Consider the following 19,994-nt stretch of genomic DNA (forward strand, 5'->3'; position numbering starts at 1 on the left):
CACTCGTGAGGGTGAAAAATGATTTTATGGTCATAAATGTTAAACCACTTTACTCACGTGGTTCTAATATTCACAGACTCCATGAAATGATGCCTGCCTCCCAAATATGTGGTCACATGCTAACTTTTTCCTATAGTTTCCTAGAAACAAGGGGTGGGTCAACTTACCCACTGGCTCATCTTACCCCACTCTCCCCTACCCTTCTAAGATGTATATTTCAAGATTCCTTGACATCGATAACACATGTACTTTTTGTAAAATTGAACTTGAAAATGTAACCCATTTGTTTTATGGTTGTTCATAGAGTAGTACAGTTTGGAAAGAACTTGAGAATTATATATTATGTAAAACAAAACACAAAATTAACATTGAGGGGAAGAACATTATCACTTATTTTGATTTCAAAGAAAAGAAACTATGTACTAGGGACTAGGCTATAGTAAACCTTTATATTTTATTGGGGAGGTTTCATATCCATAGCCTAAATGCACATTTCAGAATTCTTCACCATCATTTAAGTTGTTTTTGATTGAAGTTGATTATTATTTTAAGTCTCTTGATTTAATTACAAACAGGAAATGTATATCAATAATGAACATACATTCGGAAATGTTCAACGAATAATCTGTCACAATAACTATTATTGTAATTTTCATGGGATACGAGGTCTGTCACCAAATTTATTTTCCTTTATTGTTAACTTGATTGTTTTGTTCTCTTTTATTTAACTTTTGTTATACTGTCATAAAATTGTGACTTTACTGTACTGTTACTGTTGGAAAGCTGGAAAGACTGAAATGTTGTTGCTACAACTTTAAATAAAGTTGGGGGAAAAAACGACTGGGGAAAGCTGTAGGACACAAGAGAGTATTTACTGTAATGAGTATTTAATTGAATTGAATTTAATAACTGGCTACAGCTTCCACTGTGCTGTTTTGAATCATGGACTCTTTAAAAAAAAAAGTTTTGAATGCTAATAACAAAAGATATCAAAACATTATTCATGGTCGGTCATTTAAAACCAAGATTGAGAAAACAAAGTCATAAATTTACTTACTTTATTTCCTACTTTAGACTTCACAACTCATGACTTCAAAAATCCCGTTGACTTGCAAATACTTACCAAGTCTAATAAGTATGTTATTTAAAGATTGTACTGTGGATCATTAAATTGTTTTCTCAACTAATTTGTTCCTGGGGAGTCAACACTTTCTCATTCAGTTTCATTATGCAGCAATCATCTGAGTCCAAACTCCTGAGACCTAAGGTCATAGATGCATGAGGTGTTTAAGAGGAACTGTCATGAAGAATGGGATAAACTTCCCCAACTCCACATGTTACAATTAGAGCTGCACTCACCATGCAATAAAAATCGCAGTAACGCCAAGTGCAATATATAAATTGCATGTGCTGCAATTTTTTATTTGATAAAGGTAAAATGTGCGACAAAATTGATGTTATGCAAAATGTTGTGTTGCTACATCCTGGACAGCAAGTCATATCTCAAAACATAAAGGGACATGTTTGTGTGGTTTAAGGCCCAAGTTACAGAAATCACGTAGTCTGTGTCTGTTATTTGTGATTTGTAGGGTCAAGCCTGTGACATATTCTTTACTTTTATTATCAAGTGCTGTTTTTTTTTCATCATCTTCTTATTCTTTTTTTGGTTTTCATTAAGTTCACTGCGGCAACCACAGGCTTTTACTCTCTCGGTGTGGTTTAGCTGGTGGAAACATAGTTATATGCTTGTGCTGCTATTTAGCTTGTTAGACATCCAGACTAGAGGAGGGTGTTTGGGCACCAATTGTAGCCTAATGTGCTGGTGGTTTAGATTGAGAGCCACCAATATGCAGCTAATTTACTTTGCATGAGTGTCAGAATAACTAGTTAGCAGCACATAGAAACAGCTACTGGACCAGAACAGTTTCCACACTGGTATTTTGCTCCGTAGCCCCTAGTATTTAACCCTGCTCATATACTGCAACACATGGCTCATACCACTTGCTCCAAGGTGTGTTTCTCCACGGTGTGAAGAGATTCTTGGCCTCTAACAAGGTGCTAGGAGTGTGGAGAGAGGAGTGTGCTGCAGTGTGCTGAGGAGGTGTGATGCGGAGAAGTGAGCCAACACCTCCCCTGACAGAGGGGCAGAGGTGTGAAGAGCAGGCAACTTATAGTCAACAGAGGGCCACTGTAAGGTCAGACCCTAAAAACAGAGGACAGAAGGAAAAAAATGTGTAAAGTTCAGAACTGCTGTGTGGATGGAAATGCTATATTTAACAATAGACAACAGCTTTAATCAGCAGCAGACTGAACATAGTAGCCTACTTGGTCTGAATCAGTGCTGAATGACGCAGGAGTCTGACTTTTTATAGTTATTTCTCAATCCAATGAAGAGCCCTTGAACAATAGGGCATTTATTTACTGTTGTACACTTCAAATCACAGTTGAACAATGACGTACTTTGTGCTGACTGGAGTGTGTCTGAATGCACTTCACTGGTATAGATGCAGCATGTGTGTGTGTGTGCGTGTATGATCATACGAGTATTTTAGTAGTTTGTGCTGCACGTTTTCTGTTTTCATGTTCACTGAATCTGGAGCTGAATAGTGAATCTGTCAAAAATTCTGTTAAATAACTTACCTTGAAAACAAGATTTGTGGCCATTATTCAAATTGACTGGCAGATAATATCAGTCTTTGTATTGTATCTGCTTAAATGACACTTTCTTTGATGAATTTGATGCTCAGGAATTAAGATAAGGGCTCATAGGTACTAAAGACAGCAGCTGGTGGCTGATAAGCAGCATTCCTCACTCAGCACAGAGGAGGAGGCTCTACCCCGCTATCTGTGCTGCCAGCAAATGTGAAAACAGTGGGGGTAAACTCTCTCTCACACACACTGAGCAGAGCATTTGGATGTGTGGACAAACTTTTGCTCCTGATGTCCATTTTGGTGCAGACTTTAAGACAGGTCATGACCCTGAACAGGGCATATACGAACTTAGACAAGGACCAGTTTGTAGAGTGATAGACTGAGAATTGATGAGAAAATGACACCAAACTCTACATATACTGTAGAGATCCAACAAATACTGAATGAAAAACTTATTTTTCATTTAATTTGTGACCAAAACAGAGTTCCAAAACAGAGATTTGTGCCACACAAATCTTTAATTGTGTGCTCAGTTCACAAGCTGTTCACCAGATTAAACCGACTAAAGTATTTTGGATTTGTGATGTTGCTGCTTGAAGACTACACTTTGCTGACATGCATCCGAAACAGATTAATAAATTGGGTTGAATCTTTTCGGTAGCAGCACAGCAAACAAGAAAATAACAAAAGTTGCCGAGGTAATTATGATATTCAATTAATTAATTCTGCACTGCAGTGTCTGCAAGCTTCAAAACCAAATAATCCCTCTGTCTTTACAAAGATGTTGGTGCAGATAAAGCCCTCCTCATTAGCTGATAATTTGACTGAAAGAGGCTGCATGTGTTTACAGAGGTACCTCCAAACAATTACCTGACCCATTATGAGGCCCATTTGTGCCTTTTGCACCAGTTTGCTTCTCTCAGGCTCTCAGCAGGCGACATGTGGCTCCTGCTGGGCCCTGACTGATTGTTTGTCCCACACGAAAAGGACATTAGAGGACATTAGTCCCAGTGAGGATCTTTACACCATTGTAATGAGCTGCACATGCAGTCAGTAATTCACCAAAAAGTATCTTTGCAGTCCATGCTCTAAATATAAAAAAAAGATTTCAGAAAAAGAAGTGAAAATTGAAAAGAAAAAAAGCACATTTTTAGTGTGTTTCAATCCCACTTTTTAATAATGTGATAAGTGGGATGTAATAATATAAAGAACTAGTGTAAACTTAAATGGGAAAACAAGAATTAAACTCACGATTTTGTGGTGCCTTCCCACTAGTGTGACATTTGTAATAAATAAAATGTGCAAAATAGGGATATGTGGTTAGACTCTTACATATGGGCTATGTATAAGTGTCTGCTGTCCGCTGCAATGCTCCCTGCAGCCTGGTACTGCTGTGATTGATTAGCGGTGTGGTGTGAAGCCTCCTCTCTTGTCAAAACAGCACAGTGCTGCAGATGGTGAGAAATCTCAAACCACCAGGTTGTCTGTAAAAACAATGAGGAGAAAAGTTAGACACCATCTGTGAGAAAAGCAGCAGGGGGCAACAGTAAACTAATTAACAAGAGAAAATTAGATTGACTTAAGAACAACACTATACCCTCTAAAGTCATATCATGAAGTTCATATTCACAAGGATGAAATAGAAGTTGTAAGGCATAGTTCATGTTTTAAAAAAATATATATCTACAGCACTACAACACATCCTTAAAACCATACATATATTTTAGTAAGGGTTAAATGAATATGGGGTGCTCATTACTTAGTAACTAGTGGCTTTATTAAAGGTTTGTGAAGTTTCATAATAGTGGTTAGAAATGACAGTGACAGTCCTGCTGTCAAAATATGGACCCCCTCGAAAATGAGATGGCACATTACAAGGGGCTATCCTGTAAAATAAAGTCATAAAGTCATAAAATATAGTTTTTTCAGCTAAATAATGTATCAAAAATAAAACCAGTACAAGAGACTCATTTTATGGTGAAATTAATCTCAACTACATAATATACTGTTGGGTGGATTGGTGGTAACAATCTTTATGTTTGTGATTGGTGGTGTTTTGTTGTGGTCACAAAAGTATCAACAATCTGGTGTTCACATATGAAATTCACTGATTAAGTAATAAACACTTAAAATGCCCCAAAAAAGAAATAAAAAATCAATAAAAGCATTAAACATACATAATTTGTTTTTCAAAGTCTAGTTGTACTCTGATTAGGTTCTTATCTGGCCAACCATTAGCTATACAACATCATGCTTTTGCCTTTTTTAGATTCAAAACATTTCATTTTTTCTGATGATGATGACTGATGAAGTAAACTAAGTAGGCTATTAGGGCTAATATTATTATTTTTTAAAGAGAAAAGAATGAGAAAAGTCAACTCTGAGTCCCTCATTTCATTTGTCATCTGGCAACATTTGTCACCTCCAACTGCAGCAGCAGCAGCAACACAAACACACAAGGCGCCCACCCCCCTCCGAGCACCAGGGCTTTAAAAACCCTCCACTCGTCCCTCACTCCCTCACTCAAACCACCCCGGCTACAGCGCTCACACTACCGGTCCAACAGCTCCAGCAGCCCGGTCCTCTTCCTTCTTCCTGCGGATACGAAGGGGAAGGAGAAGAACAGACCTGCGATTTATTTCTTCTTCTTTTTTTAAAGTAAAATCTCAAGTATCTTGGGGGAATAATTTCCTCAGAGGAGGGAAAAACAAGCTAGATAGAAGAATGAGTTCTGCTGCATGCGTCGTCCGGAAGCAGCCGTCCTGCAGCGCAGTGCCGTGGCCGCGCTCGGTGAGCAGCAGGTCGGACACAAACACCAGGTAGGTCCCGGTGGTCGGAGGGAAGGAAGGTGGTGGATCAATGACTGACTGCATTGATTAGAAAACAAATGATGTACGTTACCCGGTACTTGTTAGCTGCTGTTGCTGCTGCTGCTAGCGTATTTTCTGACGTGTAAAAATCGACCAAGCTGTCTTGTTTACGTAGGTTAATTAATGACTGTTTGTTCTGACATTTAAACACACTTTATTAGTTTCGCTACATGTTGTTGTTACTGTATGTTAGAAGACGTGTAGTGGCGCGGCTAACGCAGGCTAGCTACCTTAGCTAATGCATTGCAGAGTCCAAATGGTTGCTAGGCGACACTAGTACAACAGCTTCGATTTATCCAACTGACCAAGAGGAAAACGTTTTTATCAAGCAGTTATTACTAAATTAACTCCAATACAGACGAGAAATTATGTTTTCTTTGCCATTTTCGTCACTGTGCGACATTATTAGACAGTCTTACCTTAAACACAACTGTCTGTAGAGAGCTTTTCAAGCAAACTAAACCAGAGACGTTTGACTAAACTAAAAATATTTTAATGAGTTACACATTTTGCCCAGTGTAGGATTAATACATGAATATCTAATCTCAGTGACCCATTTAACAGTTGTTGTTGTTGGCTATGACTGGATGATTTCTTCGACTCTAAACAAACAATCCTCTTGTGTTCTCTCCTCCCTGCAGCCAGACCTCCCTGTGGAGACCGTGGTTATCCAGCAGCAGCAGGGATGTACCAGAGAGATGCCCACAGAGGAAGCTGTCCCATGTAAGTTTACAAAACCTCCATTGACTTATTTTTCTTTTTTTAGATAACTGCTTCAATATGATTTTTTTAAATAGTCACTTACATTGAAAGACAAAATGGAGAGCAAAACAAAATGTCTCACACAAAGTAATGAAGCAAAATAGCACTCAACCTTTTGCTGCACAAGCAAAAATAATTGAATTTGTTTGAATACGAGACTTAGTTTGTGTCTTGTTTACACTGCATCTGACTGCTTTGAACTTTCTGTTCTCTGAATTCATCATCCATAAACTTAAATCACCGGTTTTAGTGTTTCTATCCAACAGTGATTATAAACATTTTCTCACTATTGTTTCTTTCTCCTTGCAGCCTTACTCCAGACCCACAGTGCCAGGTTGCTTCTTGACAAAAGCTCAGTCCTTCCAGCACCCAGTCAGGTCAGTATCCCTCACTACCCTAGAAATAATCTTTTTAGTAAATCAAAGCAGGCTATTTCTTGTTTTTTTTAACGCCTAAAGAAAAAGTTTAAGAGCAAACCGTTGAAACATATGATTCAATGCCTGTTAAAGCAAAACACAAATGAACAGGGCAGACAGAGAGTTGGTAAAGAGACAAAAAATGTTCTTGTATGTGACCAACCACACTGTCCTTTTGTTACTTGCATTACACTATTCTATTAACATTCAGCACTACATCCCATATTATTGTATTTTAATGATCAGGGGGTGTAGTCACAAGTGGTTCGTACTGTAGGTAACAAAATCAACAAAGGCAGTGATACCTGTACACATTATTTGTGTTCACTCTTAATTAGATCTATCACTGCATGAAAACTGTAAATTTACCAATTTACCCTAAAAAGGAAAATGAAATTTCTATGAAAATTAGAAAAATCTGGTGTTTAAAAACTTTTCCTTTCTATTTTTTGATTACCATCACTATGAGTAACCACATGAGATTATTTGTTTACATGATCCTCTGTCTGTGCATATGAGATTGTTAACTGGAGTTTATTTTTTTGTCTCTCAAACAGGCTGTTCTGGCCAAAAAAAAAGTCATTCGACTATCTGTACAGCGACGGAGAGAGCTTACTGAGGAACTTCCCCGTTCAGGCAACAATCAGCTTTTATGATGAGTCTGACAGTGAAGATGATGACGATGACGATGAGGAGGAGGAGGAGGACTGGGAGGAGGATGGTGACTCTGAGCAGTGCCTCAAACAGCAGTCTCATTTCAGCTCCTACAACTGAGCGACTGAGAGCTTCTGTCTTCCTGTGCAAAAAGCTTGAGAGACTCCAACGAAACAGTTTCTGCACAGCTTTAGACTTTAGTTGCCTTCACATCTCTGTAACCGGTCTGTCCACAATCGATGCTCCCGTTAAGACTATTATTAAGATTTGAGGAGGAGCGATATCTCTGAATTGAATTATACTGTGCCAGGCTTCATTTGCTTGGCATATTGTCAGTTAAATACACACATTGTTGTGTGTATTGTACCCTGTAGTGCAATGGTATGCAGTATCTGCTACACAGTTGAATTGTCAGTGTGTATGGTGAGAGAGAGAGAGAGAGAGAGAGAAAGAGAGAGAAGCCATGTGTCACTTGTTCCTATATTTGGAATATTTATGTTTACAGTCAGTCTCAGGGCCTGATCCTTGCCAATGTCGATAGAATGTAATATACGCACATTTCTAACTTATAATGTATATTGTACAAAGGTTGTACATAAACACATATTTATGTTGTCTTATTTTTTTATATATGTCTCATTCTGCACTGTCTAAAAACCATCAAAATTAAGCTTGTATGAAAAATAAATGTGCTTTTTGACCTACTGTATTTATTCTCATCTCTTTTCTCCTTTATCTTTTTATTGTTAGAGCTTTTAACTACCACAATATCTCCTCTTAACTTTTTCTTGTTTTGTAGTTGGTTTTACGTACAATACAAAGAAACCAGCACTGCAAAAGCACAACACATGTGTCTTTGCTGATTTCAGACTGATACAGTCCAGTATCTATGTTTCAATAGCAAATAAACTTTCGGCCATCTGAGTAACTATACCTGTGTTGCTCTGACCATTCAGAGAGACACTATGTGACATGGGAACAGAATTACAAACTACATTGACAACTCTTTGAATTCAGACTACATTTAACATAGCCTACTCAGAGTCATTACTGTCGTGTCATGGAGTACATTTGTGAAAGGTTTGCACCCATGCAAGCTTTATACACCTAAGTGTAATTCATTTGGAATGATATTTAATCTGACCCTCCAACATGATCGTGCAAACAAAGTGGGTGTGGGGTCAAATTATTTTACATTTTTTACTTCCTCCCTTTGCTCTCTGTTTGTTTTGGATAATAGCTTGTGAAAGCATAGTTGGAAGTCATCATCATCCCACGATAGGAGATGCAGCTACACACAATTGTGGTTCTGAATCACCAGTGAACTCTGTGTTTATACTAACATGTTTGTGTTTCTTGTAGTAGTGTTAACATTTGGTTTGTTCTTTTCATTCTTGTTTGTTATTTCTTTCTTCTTCTTTTTTGATGCTTACAGGCTATAGCTACCTTATTGGCAACTGTGAAAACGCAGTGTTTGACATTACAACTCTATGAGCTGGTGTGTAATTCCCTCAAGCAATTACTGTACTGCAGACTTATGGGAAGTTTGCAAACATGGCTCAAAATGTCAGCAAGAGGACCTGAAACATGCACTTCAATGGTTTGTCAGTGAGACAAGAGAGTCCCTCAAAGTCTCAGAGTCTGGGAGGGTGGGTATTGTCACTGGGCCTGAGAAGTGTTGAGGTTTTGGGGCTGGATTTGAAATAGGCCTGTCCCAACACTGCAAAAACTCAAAATCTTACCACGAATATTTGTCTTATTCTTAGTCAAAATGTCATTTCTAGTCAAAACTAATCTAATTCTACTTAAAATAAGACTCATCACATTTAAAAAGTAGCTTGTTTTTAGACACTTTTTACTTCTTTCAAGTATATTTTCACTTGAAATAAGTAGAAAAATCTGACAGTGGAGCAAGTTTTTCTTTCTTATTACAAGCACAAAAAACCTGCTTTCACTGGCAGATTTTTCTACTTAACTCAATTTAAAATTAGTTTGAAACAAGTGAAAATGATCTAAAAACAAGTAAATTTTTAGGTGATGAGTCTAATTTTAAGTGAAAAGAGATTAGTTTTGACTAGAAATGAGACATTTTGCTGAGAAATAAGACAAATATTCCTGGAAAGATTTTGAGTTTTTGCAGTGAAGTAGGTTCTGTCTCCCATAATGATCTGATGCCGGTTTACTGCCCACTTGTGGCAGCAGCAGGAAACTGCCTCTGGAAACTGACCGGCTGCTGTTTATACTAAAAGTTTCTGTCTTTTTTATTGGCTTGGACAAATGGCCCATTTAATTGTAGGCTAGTTCTTTTTTCCCCACTTAGTAGTCACAAACAGTGGTGGACAGTAACGGAGTAAATTTACTTGAGTAGCTACTGTACTTAAGTACATATCCAGAGGCTTTGTACTTTACTTGAGTATTAGATTTCTTTGGTACTTATTACTCTTATACTTGAATACATTTCCAAGACAAATATTTTTACTTTTACTCGAGTTAATTTCAGGAAGGCTGAAAAGTACTTGTTACTTTCAGGTCTGCTCTTTTTGTTTTTCGTTTTTTTTTCTAAAGTACTATTGGACACAAGCTGTGTTTGTCAGAGAAGGAAACCCTAACCCCTAAAAGCAGCACATCAGTGCAGCTGGTTTCAAAGAGTTAATTCTGAGAAACAAGAGTTAAAAGGTCCTTCAATTCATTTAGAAAAAATTATAGTCATTCATTGATGTGAAAAATAAGAAATGTACTCTTACTCTTACTTTTACTTAAAGTAAATTGAAAAGCATGTACTTTTGGATACTTAAAGCAGATATCAGTGGAATGTTTTTGTTAATATAAGTCCTAAATAGTCCTATTTTCCGTCAGCAATCACTTACATGAAGTATTTCAGCCTAAACACGAGTCTCTCCGTCACTCTGCTCTGCTGTAACCCGAGGAGAAAATTTTCCTTGTGGGATACAAGTGTTATCCAATGAGGGGAGAGAACGGCATGAAGGGCTGTGTGTGCAGCCAAGGGATGCGCGTGAATGTGGTGACGTAGCACGAGGACCAATTGATGCCTGACAAGGGCGGGGGCTGCTAACTCATGGTGCGTTCAAGGAAACTCGTACTTTGTGTTTTTCCTTCCTGTGAAGTCATACCAGTTCGATCTGGTACGAGTTCACGGGTCGGAAGTTACGAGTGGCCGTTATAGGGAACTTTCACAGACAACAGGACGGTAAAAACACGAGCTACGGGTTACCTGGAACGCTACCAAGTCGTAGTTGTGACTTGAAGCTGTAACTTACGGTTTCAAAAGCCTGCCTTGAACACAGCATTAGCCGAAACGGCCGTGCCGATGATATCTGCTTTAAGTACCTTTAAAAGCAAGTACTTTTTTACTCTTCCTGGAGTAACATGTCGACTGAGCTACTTTTACTTGTAACGGAGTAAATTTTGACCAGTAGTATTTGTACTCTTACTCAAGTACTGGGGTCGAGTACTCTGTCCATCTCTGAATAATACTAATCATACTAAGACTGTCTGTGAATAGTTGAATTAGCATATTAGAATTTCCAGAAACTTCCCCTTTACTCTCTCTCTCTCACCCGACTTTGGCCTCCCTGCAGGAATCTTTGTAGCTCCTGTTTATCTCCTCTGCAGCTTCTTTACCTGACATACACCAGACCTAAGAAGGGGGGGGGGGGGGTGTGATCTGGATCTGCTGCTCTGGCCAATGTTAAATTCCCACCACCATTGTTGTCTTAGTTCAGCCCCGCTGACTAATTAATAGACATGCGTGAACACATCATCATCTCCTTGGCAGTGGTATGACACTCACTCCCAAACCTGGAGTCTGACATGTTTTCCAAGTCCATTGATGTCGGGTCTAAACTAAGTCAAGTCTAAAGTGATTGTGTGTGTGTGTGTGTGTGTGTGTTTCTCAGGTGCAAATGCTGGGAGTGTTGAACATCTGTCTGTCTTAAAGCGTAAACAGTGTAATTTAACAGCCTGTCAGACATACTGAGGACAAGAATCATATATTTTTCTTAAAGCAGAAGTAAGTGGAATATTTGTGTTAATATAAGTCTTAAATAGTTGTATCTTCCGACAGCAATCACTTCTATAGAGTGTTTGGTCTTAAACACGGGTCTGTCAGTCACTCTGCTCTGCTCTGAGCCGAGGAGAAAACTTTCCTTGTATCCTACAACCTTTATCCAATGAGGAGAGAGAACGGCATAAAGGGGCGGTCCTCTCTGTGTGTGCAGCCAAGGGACGCGCGTGAATGTGGTGACGTAGGGACGAGGGCGGGGACTGCTAACTCCATCGGCTGACAGGAAGTTAGCCAAAACCACCGGATCACTTACTTCTGCTTTAATAAATAAAAAAACACAGACCAGCTCTTTAGTTTTTCTGCAGTGATGAAAATCCCATAAACATAATTAAACAAAAAGAGGAAGCTGAACAGTTTAACATAAAGTAAACATATTTCCTCAAGACAAGAAAAAGATATACTTACAATAATTATACAGTAAACAATGTAGCCTAAATAAGGAGACAATATGCAAAGGAAAGGACCCGAATGAAAACATTAATGGGAGGAAAATGCCACATTTCAATTGTCTTTTTTTAGAACATGATTTCTTTGTTAAAACATGAAAATGAGTAGAATGTGTCTTTAATTTGTTTATATTTTGGACTTCCTCTGTGTTACCTCCCTCTGCCTCAGTCTGGATCACACATTACAACCTCATCCACCCCAGTTGTCCCGTAAGTCCCGCCCCTTCCCTTTGGAATCAGTCGAGACTTCTCCAGCGCTGTGATTGGCTGAGCCGCAGGGATCTCTCCTCTCCCATTGGCTGACGGATACGTGGCTCACAGTCGCTTTTGGTGACTCATGTGGGAGTTCCCCTGAGTCTGGGATGGAAGAGGAAAAGGCTTCTCTCTTCTTTTTTTTTTTAACCAGGCGGAAGGAAGGAAGGAAGGAAGGAAGGAAGGAAGGAAGGTAAGGGATAGTTTCTTTCTGTCTTCATGGCTGTGACACGGCTGAACCGTTACTTTGCCCTTTTATTTCAGCTTCTTCTCGTCGGTTGTTGATACGCGACATTTCATTTCACATCTCTGAGTAAATGTCGGCTGGTTGGGCAGGGGGAAAAATGACGTAAAGAACGAGTCTTGCTGATTAATTTTTCATATGCAGTTATATAGTGGCATATAAAGCTGAGATTTGTGTGTGTTATTCAGTAGATAAGCCTGTCTAGCCTACCAGTCTGTTAAAAATACATGTTGGGTTGAAGAAGTAGTTTATTGGGTCACAGTTGTAGAGACTAGAGGCTGCTACGTGATAAAGACCATTTTGTGTGGCCGCTTTACCTCAATCTGTCTTTAATAGTTTATTAGTGCAGAGACTAGGGTCTACTTTAACAACATTTATATTATAGCCTAGCCTAGCCTATATATGCGTGTGTGTATCCCTGGTGTATCCATACTCTCTCCATAAAACTGTTGCCTCCCTGTCTCCTAATAATTATTCAGGTTGAATCCAGGGCCTCCCTCTGTCTCTGTTGCTATGGAAACCCTCCACCCCATCCCTTCTCATCTAGGCTATATTTATAGTATCCTATGGTGTAGTAGGGGGGCTGAATGAGTTAGTGGTGGCACGCATTTCTATAAAACTCTTGTCTGATTCCCAGAAAATATAGGCTGCTAGGCTATAGGCTATATGTCAGACAGTGCAAAGTCAGTGCAGTTTCCCATAATAACAACATGAAGAAAAGAGTGACACAGATGCAAACGCTGAATAGCAAAGATAATATGCCATAAAAGTACGTCTTGTGGATCTGATAAAAGACTCGTGTATCCTGAAAAGTGCATTACAGGAAGATTTGTGGTGTCAAATCAGTGGATTTGTGCAAGACAGAACGTGTTAGATCGTCACTCTGTACTCAAAGCATGATTCACCCAGACTCTTATAATGAAATCTGTTTTAAAAAATCTTGATGTGGAAATGTTTCAACCACTAGAAGTGTTTAATTCTCATTTAAATACCTGTACAGGTTCAGGTAGCCTATCACATAGTTTTACTACCTTCCTTACTTCCAAAACAAATCTATTTGCATATACTCGAACCCAGCATGAGAAGTGATGCAACAACAACCCACTTCATCTAATTTAAGCACGATGCCATTATTGCTTGCTGCTTAAACTCTTCACACCCACTCCTCAATCCGAGCTGCTCTGTGTTTTCAAACATACGTGATGCTGCTAACATGGACAAGAGAGGGGCCAGTTTCTCCACCGATACAAACGGCCCTTAAGTGGCCACATGGGACGACATCAGTTATATATTTAAGAGACCTGACATGTACAGCAGCTGAGGCTTCTGAATCTGTAATAGTCTTTGTGTAATCGTGATTATCTATGTAGCCACTAAAATAATCCCCTGTTATTCAGTCGAAGTGTGCGCTCACTCAGTCTCTGTCGGTGTGTAGAGTAGCTGTGTCAACATGTTGCTCTGAGGTAGATATCTGACTATTATCTCTAATGCTCTTTCAACATTGTCTTGACTTGGTTGAGTTTGATTGAAACTTATTTAATCAGAATAAATAGTCGGAAGAAAATACATTTTGTTTTTGTATTATTATTATTTGCATTATAATGTATTTTGGGGTTTTTATGCCTTTATTACAGAGACGGTAAAAGAGGGACAGGAAATTCAGCCTCTGTATTCTGATTAGTTGGTTTTTAATGTATTTTGATTCACTTGTAGGTTTATTCTAAGTAGTTACTAGCCCTTTTCTGATGTTTTTTTTCTTCTGGAAGTACCAGTAGTCATGTCTTGATTGATTTATTCGTGCAGAATCGTCTCCCACTGCTTGTTTTCACTGAGCTGCACTAGAGGGAGGATTTGTTTTTATTTATTTGTAGAAAAACCATTACAAACGTGTCCTGTTTTCTGCTGTGTACAGTGATAATGAAAAAGGAAAATTCAATTCAGTGCCTGATGAAAACTAATATTTGCATGTATTCTGTTTTTGGGTTTGTCGTCAGTCTGGCCTTCTCACTGATTCTCCATTCGTCCCATTCTCACGAACGCAGCTCCTCATATCCCATCAGGGAATATTTTTCAAATTTAGCCCAAACATTTATTTGGACTGAGAGATGAACTGATTATTGGGGGTCAAAGGTCAAGGTCACAGTGATTTCAGGAAAAAAATACAGTTTAGTTTTGGCCTTGTGAATCTGATATCTCAATAAGACCTGATGAACTAGATGCTGATGAATTAGATTTTGGTGGTTGAAGGTGAAGGGTCAGGATCATGGTTAAACATGATTTTGAGGTCAAAGGTCACGGTCACTTTGTCCTTGTGAACACAATAACTTAGAAACGTTTCAGCGGAAATCAAGGAGATCAGCTGGTTAGATTTTGGTGGTGACAGGTCAACGTTTATGCTCACTTTGACCAAATTATGAGAAAATTTACAATAAATTTTTATATCATTCAGGATGAAGAGGGATGTAAACCCAAAACTAGACTGTTTGATGAGATAAAAGCTTTCCTGTTGTGCAGCAATATCAGCGTGTAGGCAACTGGTTGTATGTAGTGTTGTTACAAGGAAATTAATCATTATTATCACCAAATGGAGATAGTGAAAATGCCTTTTGAAGTCTCTTATGGAGTGTGTCAGGTAGGAACACAGACAGGAAGTGTGAACCTCCTCGGCAGTGACCCATTTTCCTTGTTGAATAATTCTGTCAATCATGTTGTGCTGTGCTCTCCTTGCAGGTCTGCACTCTGTTAGTGTGTGAATAGCAGGGCAGGAGCATGGCTGCAGGTGAGCGCAAACCACACACACATCCGTTTGCCCAGATCAACAATGTTCATAAATATCATAAGAAACAATTATGTGTAACTTGTTTTACCCAATTACTTTGTAATATAGCTAATTAAAAACCTCGAATAAAGAATGAGTAGGAATAAGTAAACTGATTTTTAAAGTGATACGCCAACATTTTTTTTTTCGTGTCTTGCCTCACTCCCGAGTCCATGACCAGCAGATAGACACCGTCCTTTCGACTGTGCGTGCAGTAACAAGGGAGATAGAGCCGTATCGCCCGTAATTAGCTTAGCTCAAACGCTGGAAGTGTATAGGTAGCGTTAGCCTGCCTCCTACCCGAGCCGAAATCAGCAGTCAGAAGCTGATTTCATTTTAGCTCTAAACTCTGTAAATATATCACTTTATCGACATTTCAAACATGTTTAGGTGAGAAAGTAGCCGTTTAGATCAGCAGTGTGTCGTTAATTTGTCTAAATACCAGCTGTTTACAATTTTGTTCGGACGAATTCAGCGCTACTCAAGCTAGCCGTTGTGACGGACGCACTTCCGGTTACTTTCACAAAATAAAACACCTGTTGCCCTTTACATACAGAAAACCATGACGATAGAATTTGTGCTTTTACTTTGAAACAGGAAGCTAACCTACCCTCGATGTAGCTAGCTTGAACCAAAATAAACCGTTTTAGCTTGAACCGTCCGTTTTGACCGATCTCGTCCCGTTACCGGCATTTGACCGCTCAAGATGCCTTACCGGAGAGTTTTGTCAGCTCTGAGACGAAGATCGGCCCGCCGGTTTCCCTTTAGAGTTGCTGAAGAGTTTCTCTGATGACTTTAGGTGGAGGCAGGCTAACTGTGCGTTCACACCAAAAGCTTCCAAAGCGTCAAAACGCCGGAAGTCAATTCATTTTCAATGAGAGCCCGGCGACACTGAGCGTCCAAAGCGTCAACAGGCGTCGCCGCGCTTCCAAAGCGTCCAAAGCTTCCAAAGCGTCACCAGATGAGAAGTTGAGCCAGGTTTAACTTTAGGGTAATTAGCTATGACGCGGTTCAGCGGCAACCGGCGGCGGCCTATCAGAATAGAGATGTCCGTCGGCTGCCTTTTCTTTCTTCTTTTTTTTGTATTTCGGCTCCCCAATGACCAGCGCGATCAAACTTTGACGTCAGTCACGTGACGAGCGGCCAAAGCGGCTGAAAATATTTGCCGTTTTGGGAGCTGTCTTGTTTGACGCCCACCCTCAAGCGTTTTTGACGCTTTGGAAGCTTTTGGTGTGAACGCACAGTAACACTACCTATGCACTTCCAGCATTTGAGCTATGCTAATTACGGGCGATACGGCTCTATCTCCCTTGTTACTGCACGCACAGTCGAAAGGATGGTGTCTATCTGCTGGTCATGGACTCGGGAGTGAGGCAAGATACGTTAAAAAAAAAAAAATGTTGGCGTATCCCTTTAAGAATAGTCTCTGTAATGACATATGTCTCGGCCAACCAAGGATACAAATATGTACATCAGAGATGAACGGTTAAAACCACAACCAATTGTCTGATCCAAGGTAGAACCAGAATCCATGTTGAGCATAAAACAGACAAAGGAGATGCTGAGTGACATATATGAATGCTGCCTGGTCCTTGACCTCATTCGTGTGATGACCCCCGAGTTATCACACAGAAAAATGTGCCTTGACTTAATATCCAATTGAACAAATCCCTTACAAAGTACTTGGAGACACACATACACACATAACAATGCAGACAGACGTGTCTTTGAATGCGTTTTACACCAGATATCTCAAGTGAGTGATGAGTGTTCCTGGTTGTTGCCGCCTTGAGCTGCGTGGATTAAGTTTCATTTCTGTGTTGCAGCCTTCCTCGATGGGAAGGATGCTCATTCTGTCCTGAAGCGCTTCCCTCGAGCCAACGGCTTGTTCGAGGAGGTGAGGCAGGGGAATATCGAGAGAGAGTGTGGTGAAGAGAGCTGCAGCTTCGAAGAGGCCAACGAAGTGTTTGAAAACAAAGAGAGAACGGTGAGTTGATGTTTGACAACGCAACAAGTGTGTGTTCATCAATTAAAGTGGCAGTGACTGCTGAATTAGTGCTACCAAGAACTTCTACACTGGGAAAGGCTGAAAAGATTAACATCTTTATATGTCATGACAACAACCAGAGAACTGGGAAGATACCCAGTCTATATATATATATTTTTTTACATCCACCACAGACCAGAAGGAGAGATTAGACTAGATATCAAATTTGTGTCTGGGCCCAAACAGACTTGGATATGTACTAGAACAGTCTGTTATTCTAAAACTGGTCCCAGACCCACACAGATCCAACAAATACCTGATCTGAGCCCATTTTTTTCAAAGCAAAAATTTGTGTCATGCCTAATAAAGTTCACCTGGTGGTATAATACTCCACTCTCCTTGCTAACATTTCACACCAGTTGGTCATCAGGTAACAGTCAGGAAAAGTCCAAATTAATCCCAGGCCATAAATGCAATCTGGACAAAACTTTGCATGTATCACTGAAGTTTCAACACAGTTTTTCTGAGCCATGTTGTGTGATGTTTACGTTCAACATTTTAATTGTATTTAAAGGGATAGTTCAACATTTTGGCAAATTGGCCCATTGCCATGATCCCTATAGTCATAGCAGTAGGTTCGTTACCTTTAATTGTCGGTGCAAGCTATTTTTGGAACGGTGGAGCAGAGCCATGAGCTGCTCAGAGCTACGCTACGGAGGCTCATGGGATTTCTTGGTTTCCCTCATCAAAACTCATCAAATACACAATCCAACAACTCCACAACGCTCTGGTGGACAAGTTGTGACCTGCACATTCACCACGCTATGAGATAATAACACAACGTTACCACACAGAGTTGTTTTAGAGGCAAATTCATGCAAAACCTCTGATGTGCGTTCCTGTTGGGGGCAGTTTTTCATCAAGCAGTCTCTGCATTTCCCTCTAAAACAACTCTGTCTGGTAACGTTGTGTTATTATCTCATAGCGTGGTGAATGTGCAGCTCACAACTTGTCCACCAGAGCGTTGTGGAGTTGTTGGATTGTGTATTTGATGAGTTTGATGAGTTTGAACAAGAAATCCCATTAGCCTCCGTAGCGTAGCTCTGAGCAACTCGCGGCTCTGCTCCGCCGTTCTAAAAATAGCTTGCACCGACAATTAAAGCTAACAAACCTACTGCTATGACTATAGGGATTATGGCAATGGGCCAGTTTGCGAAAATGTTGAACTATCCTTATATACTGTATATACTATAAACGTTTCCTTCTACCCTGGCCAGATGGAGTTCTGGAAAACTCGCAGTGCCTACACGGTGAGCGGCAGCGGCGAGGGACGCTCGGAGCGCGCCGACACCGTGTACATGGTGGTTCCTCTGCTGGGCGTGGGGCTGCTCATCATCATCGGCCTCTTCCTCCTGTGGCGATGCCAGCTGCAGAAGGCCACGCGCCGCCGGCCCGCCTACACGCAGAACCGCTACCTGGCCAACAACCGCAGCGCCCGCAGCCTGCCGCGCATCCTGGTCTACCGGGAAACGGCGTCGCACAACGAGAGCTCGCAGGCCGAGTCCAGCTCGCACCCGACCGTGGTGGTGAGCGGCGTCGAGAGAGGAGGAGGAGGAGCTTCCTCCCACGGCCTCAACCAGCAGAACACTCGCGCCCTGTACGTCCAGGACTCGTCCGCGTCGGTGGCCTCGCGGCTCTCCGGCGCCACGCCGCCGCCGTCTTACGAAGAGGTGACGGGACACCTGGAGAGCGGCGACGAGACCTCGGCGCCTTCGTACAGCGACCCTCCGCCCAAATATGAGGAAATCATAAAAGAGAAATGAAAAGAGCAAAGAGGCAGAGATAATGATGATGAAGCCATGGCTGTTGTTGCTCCCTCACTCACTGTGTCTGAACGAGGTCAAAAAAAAAGCTGTTTCTGCCTGGCGATGGCGGCTGCTTTAAACACGTCATAATTCACATTTTCAATACCTTTGTGTCACTCATGGGTGAGGTCTAATGCCGGTCACCCTCAAGCTTATGAGTGTCACTCAGGATTATCACTCTTTATTTACCCACGCACCTCGTCAGATACTTTATTTTACTGTGGATGGCAGACTTTATTCCTGTGCAGCCACAGTGGCGACGACTAATGAGGTGTATGGAGAGGATGGTTGATGGCTCGGACAGTGGCAGGAAAAAGTATGTGAACTGTTCTGCTGCTAATTGTCGATGAAACGTGATCTGATCTTTTCAAACACTTTATTAACTAGCGTCATCCTTATTTGGGATGCTGGTGTCTGGTGTTTGCTGAGTCAAGCTGCTCTTTGACAAACTGCGGGTGCATTGGTGGCTTATGGAGAGCAGTACTGTAGCTGTAGCAGTGGCAGGTCAGCATGCTCCATGACTCATGAGCAGAGATGTTCACCAGCTCCACTGATGCCTTTCAGGATTTAATTGAGACTCTACTCATGATTCTGTGTTGCGTCTTTGGAGACGACTCAGCAGGAAGCCTCGGCTATTCCTCATCCGAATCTTTAGGGTCAGGGCTGGTTTCACTCACTCGATATGAATAATATTAACACACAATGAATTGTGTATTATTAGTAAAAAAAAATAGATTGTGTTTTTGTAACTTTGATGAAGATACACTATTGCAGTAGCCTAGAAATCTAGACGCACCCTAGCGGCAGCAAATATATTTGCTCCGCAGGTGGGTCTAGAAACGAGCCATAGGAACTTTTTGAGTCTCGAACACCGGGCGGGCTTAATGCGATGACGACATACATTTGAATTGGCTTGTCAGGCTAACGTCATCCTGCTCTTTGCT

At 40.6% G+C, this 19,994-nt stretch overlaps 2 protein-coding genes across 2 annotated transcripts; both read left to right on the forward strand.

Moving 5' to 3' along the window:
* Positions 1–5,359: 5,359 nt before the first annotated feature.
* On the forward strand, positions 5,360–8,050 carry ripply3 (ripply transcriptional repressor 3). The gene is made up of 5 exons (XM_085796769.1): positions 5,360–5,471; positions 6,164–6,245; positions 6,594–6,661; positions 7,258–7,490; positions 7,532–8,050. Exons 1-4 carry the CDS (start codon positions 5,377–5,379, stop codon positions 7,472–7,474), a joined length of 462 nt encoding a protein of 153 aa, XP_085652895.1. The 5' UTR covers positions 5,360–5,376; the 3' UTR covers positions 7,475–7,490; positions 7,532–8,050.
* A 4,160-nt stretch (positions 8,051–12,210) lies between these two features.
* Positions 12,211–19,008, forward strand: prrg3 (proline rich and Gla domain 3). Its single transcript, XM_085796770.1, has 4 exons — positions 12,211–12,299; positions 15,109–15,159; positions 17,025–17,185; positions 18,463–19,008. The coding sequence occupies exons 2-4, from the start codon at positions 15,150–15,152 to the stop codon at positions 19,006–19,008; spliced, it is 717 nt and encodes a 238-aa protein (XP_085652896.1). The 5' UTR covers positions 12,211–12,299; positions 15,109–15,149.
* Positions 19,009–19,994: the final 986 nt, after the last annotated feature.

Source organism: Trachurus japonicus, chromosome 14 (assembly GCF_045865225.1).
Source record: "Trachurus japonicus isolate A0001 chromosome 14, Traja_1.0".
NCBI classification, from domain to species: Eukaryota; Metazoa; Chordata; class Actinopteri; order Carangiformes; family Carangidae; genus Trachurus; species Trachurus japonicus.

Coding starts and splice junctions, on each gene's coding strand:
- ripply3 (XM_085796769.1), top strand. CDS start 5,377: ATGAGTTCTGCTGCATGCGTCGTCCGGAAGCAGCCGTCCTGCAGCGCA. Junction 5,472..6,163: donor AGGTCGGACACAAACACCAG/GTAGGTCCCGGT, acceptor TCCTCCCTGCAG/CCAGACCTCCCTGTGGAGAC. Junction 6,246..6,593: donor CACAGAGGAAGCTGTCCCAT/GTAAGTTTACAA, acceptor TTCTCCTTGCAG/CCTTACTCCAGACCCACAGT.
- prrg3 (XM_085796770.1), top strand. Junction 17,186..18,462: donor TTGAAAACAAAGAGAGAACG/GTGAGTTGATGT, acceptor TACCCTGGCCAG/ATGGAGTTCTGGAAAACTCG.